This window comes from Heptranchias perlo, chromosome 29 (genome assembly GCF_035084215.1).
Source record: "Heptranchias perlo isolate sHepPer1 chromosome 29, sHepPer1.hap1, whole genome shotgun sequence".
In the NCBI taxonomy this organism is placed as follows: Eukaryota; Metazoa; Chordata; class Chondrichthyes; order Hexanchiformes; family Hexanchidae; genus Heptranchias; species Heptranchias perlo.
This window is the reverse complement of record NC_090353.1, coordinates 8,559,185-8,571,561: the sequence shown is the minus strand read 5'-3', so window position 1 is coordinate 8,571,561 and position 12,377 is coordinate 8,559,185. Positions and strand designations below refer to the sequence as shown.

The 12,377-nt window shown below is 44.5% G+C and overlaps 1 protein-coding gene across 1 annotated transcript; it reads left to right on the top strand.

Annotated features, from left to right (window-relative positions):
• The first annotated feature begins 306 nt into the window (after positions 1-306).
• On the top strand, positions 307-1,422 carry LOC137299497 (relaxin-3 receptor 1-like). Its single transcript, XM_067968281.1, has one exon. The coding sequence runs from the start codon at positions 307-309 to the stop codon at positions 1,420-1,422; it is 1,116 nt and encodes a 371-aa protein (XP_067824382.1).
• Positions 1,423-12,377: the final 10,955 nt, after the last annotated feature.

Sequence of the window (12,377 nt, the reverse complement as noted above, 5' to 3'; positions counted from 1 at the left end):
AAGGGATCAGAGAGAGAGAGAGATCAGGGAATGTGAGATTAGAGAGAGTGTGAAAGAAAGATATAAGAGAGAGAGAGAAACAGATCAAGCAGAGAGATATTGGGGGAGAGAGAGAGAGAACGATCAGAGAAAAAGATCAGAGTCAGAGAGACAGAGATCACAGAGAGACAGAGATCACAGAGAGCGATCACAGGGAGAGATCAGAAAGTATTGCTGCCACCCTGACACCAACCGCAGCTGCACCACCTGCCATGCAAACTGCCTAAGGTGACTGAAGAAAAAAGGGGAGGGGGAGAAGACCCCAACATGTCCGACCTTAACTGCTGCTCGTACGACGATGGACTGTTTTTCTCATTTAATAAAACCAATCAGTCGGTGGAAGATTTCCTGAAATCTTTGATTTTTCATGGCACCGAGTTACATAGCGATGGATCTAAAGTCACCAGGATCTTGATCTCCATCGTCTACTCTGTGGTTTGTGCTTTGGGTCTGGTGGGAAATCTCCTGGTCCTCTACCTTCTCCAGTCGAGGTACGCCAAGAAGAAGTCCACGATGACTATCCTGGTCATGGGCTTGGCAGTGACCGATTTCCAATTCGTACTGACGCTGCCTTTCTGGGCAGTGGACACCGCCATGGACTTCAGCTGGCCCTTCGGCAAAGTCATGTGCAAGGTGGTCTCCTCGGTGACGGTGATGAACATGTACGCCAGCGTCTTCTTCCTCACCGTCATGAGCATCACCAGATACTGCTCCGTGTCCTCCTCGCTGAAGATGAAGAATCACTCGTCCGGATACTCAGACAAGTTGATCTGCTTCTTCATCTGGATCGTGGCCTGTGTTGCAACCCTTCCCCATGCATTTTATTCCACCACCATTGTGTTGGCTGACGAAGAGCTGTGCATCGTCAAATTTCCGGATCTTCACAACGATCCCCAGTTTTGGCTGGGGCTCTACCAGACTTTAAAGGTCTTGGTCGGCTTTGTCCTACCCCTGATCATCATCTCCGTGTGCTACGTCCTGTTGCTACGCTTTGTGAACAGCAAGGAGATGAGCAGCAACAACCCGAAGAGAACATCTAAGGTCACCAAGTCTGTCACCATTGTTGTGTTGTCCTTCTTCATCTGCTGGCTGCCTAACCAAGCCATCACCGTTTGGAGCGTCTTCATCAAGTTAAACGTGGTCCATTTTACGGGCGCCTTTTACACCACCCAGGCGTACGTCTTCCCTATAACTGTCTGCCTCGCCCACAGCAATAGCTGCCTCAACCCCATCCTGTACTGCTTGATGAGAAGGGAGTTTAGGACAACGCTGCACGAGTTGCTCCTGAAGGTGTCTCCCGTCAGGCGGATGCGTCCTTTGCTGGCGAGCATTGCACTCAGCAAGAAAGAGCAGGTGCCGGTGATTATCTCGATGTCAAAGTAAGGAGCGAGCCTGGATCTGCCATTGCTTTCCAGTCACTGAAGATGTGTTTAAGTTACATAGAATTACATAGACTGTGCAGCACAGAAACAGGCCGCTTGGCCCAACGACGCTCCACGGGAGCCTCCTGCCAGTCTACTTCACTTAACCCTTCTATTCCTTTCTCCCCCCCTGTACCTGCCTAGCTTCCCCTTAAATGCATCCTGAGTTACTAAGAATCTGTTACAGCTTTAAGGGGGAGACCAGTGGTCAGTGCGGGTGGGTTTTAGGTGGTTAAAAAAAGACATGTTCAAGGTAGACTTTGCATCTCAATGTATCTTAAATGCACTTACGACTTTAGCTGTGTTAGGAAATATCAGTACAATTGTACAGCTTAATGTTCATTTGTGCTTTGGGGTGTTACTTCAGTACAAAATGGATAAATTATATGTGCTGTAGATTTAGCAAGTAGACGCCAAAAAATATCCTTACCCAAACATGCACATACAAGGAAAGGTATGAAATTGAGTGAAAGATTTGGGGAGTGCAGCTAAGGTAAGGTGTGTGGCTTTTCATAGTGCAAGAGGATTTGAGTAATAAGCAATGTTTTAAATATAGGCTTAGTTGTTTAATAATGGTTAGCGACAAGTCTACTTGTACCCAGTGGACATGTTTAAGTTATGATCATATAAATATCTGACGATTGCAGTGCCCACTGTAGAATTTTGTAGAACTCGGCTCGATGTTCCAGCTCTGGATATTGTAATTTCCAGATTTAGTTTAGGCAGAGGATGCAGAAAGCAATCCCTCTCTCTGTGACGAGGCCACCGACTTTTAAGGATGCCCGAAATAGTCAACTCATTTGAAGAGTGGTGGGATTTATAGTGTGCAGCCTGCATCACTCACTGAAGGAAATCTTTGTCACACTAACCCCATGGTATTGTGTAGTTTTGATCACACATATAGGATCTTGGATAGGCTTTTTAAAGTAATTGAAAGTCAGAAGTAACTATTCTAAAATGACCCCAAACTTATTCGCCCCATGTTTAATTTACAAATGGGAATCATTGTCATAATGTGACTAACTAGGGCAGTGAGATATCCAGGTGTCAGTTGGGTCCAGATGCCAGCAGTATTGCCTCTATGCCAAAACTTTGTGGATTCAAGCCCTATAATAATGGGTCGAATTTATAATCTAGGCTGACATTCCAGTACCTAGGTAGTGATGTATTAGCACATAGACTGTCCTTTGGATGAGATGTTAACCCACGGTCCATTCTGTTCAGATGAATGTTAATCTCAAGCAGGGAATGTTGTCCTGGCCAACATCACTTCCTTAACCAGTGGGATGTTGCAGGCACAGAATGGGTTCAGTCCTTGTCGACAGAATTCTTTCTCATCTTTGTGTTTAAATCCCTCCAAGGGCCACATCCATCCCTATTTCTGTAACCTGCTACAACCCTCCCCCCTCTGTCTCTTGTGCATCCCGCCTCCCTTTGTCCCACCATTTGTAGCCAGGCCTTCAGCTCATTCCCCGGAATTCCCTTCCTAAATCCCTCTGGTCCTCCACCTCTTTAAGACCCTCCTTAAAAACCACCTCCTTGATCAAGTACCCATCTAAATCTCTCCTTCTTCAGCTCTGCGTCTGCTTTTAATTCACACCTCTGTGAGGCACCTTGAGAATTGTTTTACATTCACGGCGCTAGATCAATGCAAAATGTTACTATATTAACATTACTGTACTTTAAAAAGTAAAGCATTTTGGGATGAGATGACTTATAAATGCAATATTATTGGTCCCCATGAATAGTGAGCTAACTATACCAGGTTTTCCCTCTAAGGTGAAGTACACTGCTCCAAATGGAGGCCCAGCTAAGAGATATTACTTCCACACAAAATATACCAGGATCAAATGAGAACATAGGAACAGGAGGAGGCCATTCAGCCCCCCGAGCCTGTTCCGCCATTCAATTATATCATGGCTGATTTGTATCTTAACTCTATCTACCCGCCTTGCTTCCATATCCCTTAATACCTTTACATAAAAAAATCTAGCAATCTCAGTGTTGAAATTTTCAATTGACCCCCAGCCTCAACAGCTTTTTGGGGGAAAGAGTTCCAGATTTTCACTACACTTTGCGTGAAGAAGTGCTTCCTGACATCACCCCTGAATGACAGACAGCCATGGGCCCTGGACTCTCTATCAGATTCTCATTGGGAAGCAGGGACTCCATTGCCTCTGTTACTAGGCAACAATATAAATAAAGTGCAAGCCTGAATCAGAGTTCCACTAAAAGACTAAAACAGCTTATTGTTGTGATCGGGATGTAATAGTATTTGACTCAAATGCAGACCATGTAAGCTGGTAACTTTTATCTACACCAGTTCGTTTCCCCTGAGGTGATAAAGGATTCTTAACAGATTTTTTAAAATTTGTAAAATGCAGGAATAGAACTTAAAATAATGACTGCAAGGAAAAGCTCCAAACATCAATCATTACCTTTCCCAAAATGGAAGATCAAATGGATTAACTTCGCCAATCCCATAAAACCTAATCAATACATTTTGCTCTTGCTTTTGAAACTTTGACTAAATGATTGCCTAAAAATAACTGTAATTAATTTAATAACAAGAATGAGATTCAAGTTAAAAAGCCTAAGAAAAAGTAAAATCTTATCGATATGTTATTTAAAGTCAGTCCAATTGTCACTTTGACCTTGCTTAGAAACCAGTTGCCGACCATGACTGTTACTTGCTTTGTGGCCACTTCCTCTATTAGATCAGGTGATGAGATGATTAACACGTGGTCATAGAACAGTTACAATGCGCCTTAAGGTGCTAAAAAGGAGTTTAATCGTCATACCAGTTTTCATGCCTCCATTTCACATGTGGAGATACTTGCATGACTTCCGGTGTGGTCTGTTCTCAGGGCCGTTCCGACTGAGGGAGCCAAATGAAGCCCAAAGGTGCTGAATTTGAGGGACAGTGTGTGAGGCGGATCTAGTCCTGGGTACCGAGCGGAGAACCAGACTCATTAACCGCGAGATCTTTCAGAGTCAACAGGGAGGTCACCATCATCTCACGTTTCATCACCACGACTGTCCTCTGATGCCACCTGCATTGTTTTCTTTTACAGTAGGCACTCGCTTTTGCCCAACCAAGAAGTGGCAAACCTTAACACGGCAATTGAATTGGATTGATGGACAACCTTCAACTAGTTCAAACTGGGACACTTTGGTTAGGAAGCCAGCTCTATACCCACTAAGGGACCTTGAAGCCTGTCTTCTGTCTGAATTCTATAGTTTGCGTTACCGCTAAATTTTGCTTAGAGAAGTGAGAGCGAGGGGCACTACATAAATGCAAGTTCGTTGGAAAGCACAGCAACCTGTTTAAAGCAGAAAGCTATCTGCATTTACAGCCAAAAACGCCTTGAGTTTGGTCAAACACCATTTTGATTTGTACAAGAAATAAGGTTAAGCTGATTTGCAGTTGGCACAGTGACACCTCACTTAAAAGAAAGCTCATACATTTAACTGAGGGAGAATCTGTAACTGAATGGTGCTGAATTTGAGGCTAGTTGTGTGCCATGGTTAAGGTCCATGATAAGTTCATATTGTAAATATAAAGGGCAAACAAGTGATAAAAGTGTCACTGCCAATCTGGATATGTAACTTAAACCTTACTTTATGTCTAGTTGTGTTTATGCTGTACTTATATATGTAACTAGTTAAAATACAGTGTCATACCTGTTTAAGATACTGCCTTTAGCTTGTAGTACCCATTCAGCCATCTGTAGCAAAGCCAGCTTCAACCTGTAATCCCAATCACATGCATGGCTATGGGCAATCAATTTCAGGTACAAATCTTGTCAAGATGTCACTGCTGAAAAACGTTCATTAACTTCATTTTTATCATCAGTTCTGTAAGTGGCATTGACTGAAGTTCTGGCATTGTTAGATCCAAAATTCTGAATCTGGTGTCCTCTTCTAAATCTCGTGTCCACTTAGCAATGGATTCAAGGAGCAGCTTATCATAAATAGGTGGAAGATCTCCTGTCGATTGAAGACTGAAGATTGAATTTTCCTATTGCACACAGCGGAAAAACAAATGAATTACTCAACGAGACTGTGCATGGCACAGCGACCGATTTCCTTAGGTGCCATCAGTGAATTGTGGCACCCAATGAAGGAGGTTTAAAGTTCTATTGGGAGTAAACCCATTGTACTGTACCCCACTGTTTACAACTGGAGTCATGCTGCATTGAGAAGGGGACTTCAGGCAGAAAGTACACCTGTTGTGGTCAGAGCAGTTACATTTGGCAGCTGGGTTGGAGGATGATGGAACTTCTATTGTCCTCAGTCCCACCACCTGTGTTAACAGGTGAAAGAAACAAGTTGAACTGCATTGGTATTCACGCTATCCAATGCCCTTATGCAGTAGCCCACTGTCTTAAGCCCTGGTACCAACTTTCTAACAATAGAACTGGGTCTTGTTACCATTCAAGTAAGATCTCTGGATACTGCCTCTTATAGCATGACTCCTGGCTGCTGCTGGTGGGACAATCCCACTCATTGGGTTAAAGTGGGACATAAACAGATGTTGGAATGATCTCCTGCCTTTGGATGTCTTTAGTGTGGGTGCTTGGTTAGGGCAATAGCCTTTCACTCTTTGTGATCTTTGTTGAAACCCAGCTCAGATTCATGCGATAGATGTCTAGTCACTGCTGTGTGAAAGGAGTTTGGGCCGTTCCTAGTTCTTAGTGGGACGGCGAGTCAACCATCCACAAAAGGTGCTCGGGACACAGATCAGTGAGGATTTTCCTTCTATTGCTGGACCTGAATAGATGCTGCTGGTAAGGCCAAGATTAGATAAATGTCCTATGTTCCATTCCCAGCAACAAAATAGGAAATTCAAATCTTTTCTTGTAAAAAGAAGTGCTCTCTAACCAAGATCTGATGAATTGATGGTTAATAACATGCCCTTTCCATCGAGTGCAGTGACATCAATGTTGCACCAACTGTTATTTTTGTCACATTGAGAGGTACCCAGTTTTTTTTCCCCATGGCATCTGGTTAAATGTAATATCAACTGCCTGTTAAATGGCTGGGCACATGGAGACTGGCAGTCAGCTGCCACAGATTCATCCTCACCCAATCCCTCATGCGATATCTGTTCTTGTATCAGTGCCAGTGCCAACAAACAGTTAATAGGTGATGGCTGGGAGTGCGTTGCAAGGCTATAACTTATTTGAGAATTCAAAGCAAAACTGAATTAGGGTCACACAAACACCGAGACCCACATTTTCCCAAGCTTTAAAAAAAATAATGGTATATACTTTTCTTTACAAGGTACTCTTCAAACCTGGTTAATTCAAATTATCTGATAACCCCCTGCAAAAAATTAGCACTAAATTTCTACTTTCCTGTGTTAATGATGTTGTTTAATTCAAATTATTACATAATTCATTTTTGTAGTGCAAAAACTAACTGCTAATCAGCACCACTGTGGCCTGCAAGAGTGGGGTTACAATGGGGTCGTCTTTCAAGAAGGGAAGGTTTACTGAGACATGATACATGTGCTCTACAAGGCTGTAATGCTGCAGTGTAATGCTATTTAGATGCACTAATGATGAATTATATGCGATGAAGAATCAGAATGTTTTTGCGTGGCTGTATTTAAGAAAGGCAGTATCTTACTAATCCGAGCCTGATTGCTTACAGTTGTATATCTTAATGGCGCAGTCTGATGTACAAATTGTGACTGTCTCAACACTGTGTAATTTGGAAATAGATTTCACTTAGAGAAGTACTTTAGCTGCATGTATACTCCACAGGGTTGTCTCCCAGTCCAACAGCTTGCACTGTACAGAAAACCCTCCCTGTTTATAACTGAGGTGTTGTATTCTAATCTCTGTGATCATCGCTCCACGAGGAATTTAATAAACCTTTACCCTGCTTTTTTCACCGACTTTTGAAAAGACTCTTTCTATGAATTCATTCTCTTTTGTTCTCTCTCTTGCATCTAACTGTTTTTGTGATTTAGTAGTCAATAGCAGTAAAGATTAAAAGCAGCGCCTTGTGTAGGGGATAGTTAAATTAAATCAAGTGTTCAAGATATGCAGTTGGAACTGCATCTATCGGGGCAGAAATTGCTGGGAGTGACAAAGCAACAGCCGCTCCATAGATTAATACCCAACCCACTAACTTAGCGCCTTTTCATTGGGCACTTCCTCGAATTGGAAGCGGAGAGGAGCCCAGGGTCAGTTCAAGCAAAGTGAGGACCAATGGGAGAAGCGAGAGGATTGCCCTCTCCCCTCGACCAATCAGATCGCAGCACTTTTGACAAGCTGCGTTAACTGTCTCGTTAACGTCAAACCAGGAAGTGAAAGGTACAACATTAAAATCATTGTAAAAACATAGCGAAGAAAAGGTTGAGAAATAATTGAATTAAATAAAAGAGACAGAAGGAAAATTTTTCCATTTTATTTAATGACCAAAAACTATTAAAATAAGGAGTAATGAGACTCCACATTTTTAAAAGTTAATTTTTAGTTGTTTGGCAGTCATTAAGACTTACCGTGCTATTAAAACTTAGTTTAGACCTGGTATTTTTAAGCGCACCTGTTTTGTGGCGATATTAGTTACTTTCCAGCTGGGCAGATAAGCAAGTTTACACTTTTTCAATGATTTCACTGATTGCAGCCTCCCTTTAATTCGAACCAGTAGGAGCAAATTCCGGATTTCTGGGTTTGACTGGGTTTGCAAACACTGGAACTCGCTTCTCCATTTCGCTACTAACGGTGATGAGCGCTGTTGAGCTCTCCGTTATTTCGCAAGCAATTTCTGCCCCAATATATTCAGATTGTCAAATTGCTCAGTTTGAAAGCATTAAGGTGTCATGCAGAGGAAGGTGTTACTAGAGATTAACAGAGTATCGGAGGGATTGATCACGGAGGAATCAATCAACAGATGCTAACATTGGAATTTCAGCAAAATCACCACAACTCAAGCATTTTAATCACAGACACTTAAGGAAAAATCTGCAAGGGCGATGGGGAAAGAGCAGGGGGAGTGGGACTAATTGGATAGCTCTTTCAAAGAGCACGATGGCCTCCTGTGCTGTAAAATTCTTTGATTTAGTAATGGCCCCAAATGAATTGCATTTAAAAAGCAGCTGATCACGTCTCTCGAAAATGTCTCAAAGTGCTTCATATACAATAAAGTGCAGCAGCTGTTATATAGGCAAATGCCACAGATGTGTGCACACAGCGTGATCCCACCGAGACGAATGATCAGTTAGTTTCTTTTTTTAGTGGCGGACAAACATTGGTGAGACACCAGGAGAATATTTGCATCTTGGAATATTTAAGGGCGCAGTTTAAGGTCTCATCAAAAAGATGGCACCTCCAACACTGCAGCACTCCCTTAGTTCTGCACTCGAGCGCTGACAGCTCTTCCCTGCTGTTGGACTTGGCGGGTCCCAGAAGTTTATTGCTTGGCTTCCAGCCGACGACTGTTCTTCAGGGGCCGGCCACACTGGCCTGGATCCACCGCACAGCAAGAGCAGCTCTGAGATGTTTGAGACACTTAATAATAAAGAAAGACTTGCATTTCTATAGCATCTCTCATGACCTCAGGACATCCCAAAGTGCTTTACAGCCAATAAAGTACATTTTGAAGTGTAGTCACTGTTGTTATAACATGGCAGGCAATTTGGGCACAGCAAGATCCCACAAACAGCAATGAGGTAATGACCAGATCATCTGTTTTAGATGTTGGTTGAGGGATAAATATTGGCCAGGACACTAAGGAGAAATCTGAGGGGGGGAGGTCGGAGAGGAATTTTCCAGATCTTTCTCCCCCCTTATTGGTCCTGGGATTTTCTCTGGCTTTTTGCCTCTCCCAGGAGATTACATACCTTAATTATTGCTACCTTTATTATTACATTGCTGCAGGAGTTCCTCAGGTCAGTGTCCTAGGCCCAACCATCTTCAGCTCCTTCATCAACGACCTTCCCTCCATCATAAGGTCAGAAATGGGGATGATTGCTGATGATTGCACAGTGTTCAGTTTCATTCACAACCCCTCAGATAATGAAGCAGTCCGTGCCCGCATGCAGCAAGACCTGGACAACATCCAGGCTTGGGCTGATAAGTGGCAAGTAACATTCGCTCCAGACAAGTGTCAGGCAATGACCATCTCCAACAAGCAAGAGTCTAACCACCTCCCATTGACATTCAACGGCATTACCATCGCCAAATCCCCCACAACCAACATCCTGGGGGTCACCATTGACCAGAAACTTAACTGGACCAGCCATATAAGTACTGTGGCTACAAGAGCAGGTCAGAGGCTGGGTATTCTGCAGTGAGTGACTCCCCTCCTGACTCCCCATTTCTTCATCGTCGCTGGGTCAAAATCCTGGAACTCCCCTCCTAACAGCACTGTGGGAGAACCTTCATCACACGGACTGCAACGATTCAAGAAGGCGGCTCACCACCACCTTCTCAAGGGCAATTAGGGATGGGCAATAAATGCTGGCCTCACCAGCGATGCCCACATCCCGTGAATGAATTAAAAAAAAGTGGGGTAGGTAGTGTCTCGTCATGATGCTCTGGGCATCAGAGGTTTGGGGCAGGCTTGATGGTTCCGCTGGACTTTTCCTGACCATATTTTACATATGTTCGTATGTTTGAAGTGTATTCATTATTGGTTTGTAGGCAAACACGGTAGCCAATTTGCACACAGCAAGGTCCCACAGACAGTAATGAGATAAATGACAAGTTAATCTGTGTTTGGTGGTGTCGGCTGAGGCATAAATATTGTCCAGGACACCTATTTTACGGGTTTTACACACACTTTATACAGGTTTTACACTAATGACTGCGCCAATGGGCATGCAAATGAGCAGACTCACAAATACAAGAACACAAGAACACAAGAAATAGGAGCAGGAGTAGGCCATACGGCCCCTCGAGCCTGCTCCGCCATTCACTAAGATCACGGCTGATCTTCGACCTCAATTCCACTTTCCTGCCCGATCCCCATATCCCTTGATTTCGCTAGAGTCCAGAAATCTATCTATCTCAGCCTTGAATATATTCAATGACTCAGAATCCACAGCCCTCTGGGGTAGAGAATTCCAAAGAAAAAATTCCTGAATAAAATCTAGAGAATAAATTACCCCTCATTTCAGTCTTAAATGGCTGACCCCTTATCCTGAGACTATGCCCCCTAGTTCTAGACTTCCAGGGGAAATAGCCTCTCAGCATCTACCCTGTCAAGTCCCCTCAGAATCTTGTATGTTTTAATATACAAGATCACCTCTCTTCTAAACTCCAGAGAGTATAGGCCACTGGCATCCCGTGTGTGTGTCTCCCTCTGGAGGCCACTGGCAGAGGCAACACTTTTTTAAAGGTGCAACAACAGCACAAAGACATTTTGGAGAAAATAGAGTGACAGAGTGAAAGGAGAGACAGACTGAGAAGAGATAATTAGAGACAGAGAACGAGCGAGAGCGTGAAAAGAGATAGATAATGAGAGAAACAGGGAGGGAAAATGGAAGGAGATACTGAGACAGAGATTGAAAAGAGACATTGAAAGATAGAGAGAAAAGGAGTGGGTGATTTAAACCCATCCTGCCCAGTGGGAATGGGACGGGTGCCACGTTACAATAGCTCTGTGAAGACTTAACTTGCTGCCCTGTTCCCCCTCGATTCTCAACACGGGGAATAACTCCCCTCTCTTTTTCAAAATAGTGGCCATGGGATCTTTTACGACCACCTGAGAGGGCAGACGGGCCCTCGGGCTTAATGTCTCATCTGAAAGACGGCACCTCTGACAGTGCAGCATTCCCTCAGTACTGCGGTGGAGTGTCAGCCTGGACTTTGTGCTCAAGTCTCTGGAGTGGGACTCGAACCCACAACCTTCTGACTGTGAGGCAGGGAGCCACAGCTAACACCGTACCACATAACAGGCTGGGGGAATGTGGGCTGGGGGCTGGATTGTTGGGGTCCAGCAGGCACCTAAGGGGTTCTTGGCTGCTGAATATTGCCGCTATTATTTATTTTGAAGCTTCTGGGGATTTATTTCCCCTCGATAAATCAGCTGGTTGAAGACCAAACAAACTGGACAAGTAACCCTATATCAAGGAGCAGGCCAATCAGCCGACAAAATACCCTAACCCCCTTCCATTCCAGCCTCCCCTGGAATCCTGTTCTGAACCGGGGATCAGAGACTGGAGTGCTATTCAGGTAATGCAGTAACATCATGGGGAGACTCCTAATTATCATCCTCTCTGGGGAATTACTGAGCCTTGCCCATAGATGTGTTATTCCCACTGTCTCTCTGTGCCTCCTCTCCCACTGTCTCTCTGTGTCTCCTCTCCCACTGTCTCTCTGTGCCTCTTCTCCCACTGTCTCTCTGTGCCTCCTCTCCCACTGTCTCTCTGTGTCTCCTCTCCCACTGTCTCTCTGTGCCTCTTTTCCCACTGTCTCTCTGTGTCTCCTCTCCCACTGTCTCTCCGTGTCTCCTCTCCCACTGTCTCTCTGTGCCTCTTCTCCCACTGTCTCTCTGTGTCTCTTCTCCCACTGTCTCTGTGCCTCCTCTCCCACTGTCTCTCTGTGTCTCCTCTCCCACTGTCTCTCTGTGTCTCTTCTCCCACTGTCTCTCTGTGTCTCTTCTCCCACTGTCACTCTGTGTCTCCTCTCCCACTGTCTCTCTGTGTCTCCTCTCCCACTGTCTCTCTGTGTCTCCTCTCCCACTGTCTCTCTGTGTCTCCTCTCCAACTGTCTCTCTGTGTCTCCTCTCCCACTGTCTCTCTGTGTCTCCTCTCCCACTGTCTCTCTGTGTCTCCTCTCCCACTGTCTCTCTGTGTCTCCTCTCCCACTGTCTCTGTGCCTCTTCTCCCACTGTCTCTCTGTGTCTCCTCTCCCACTGTCTCTCTGTGTCTCTTCTCCCACTGTCTCTCTGTGTCTCCTC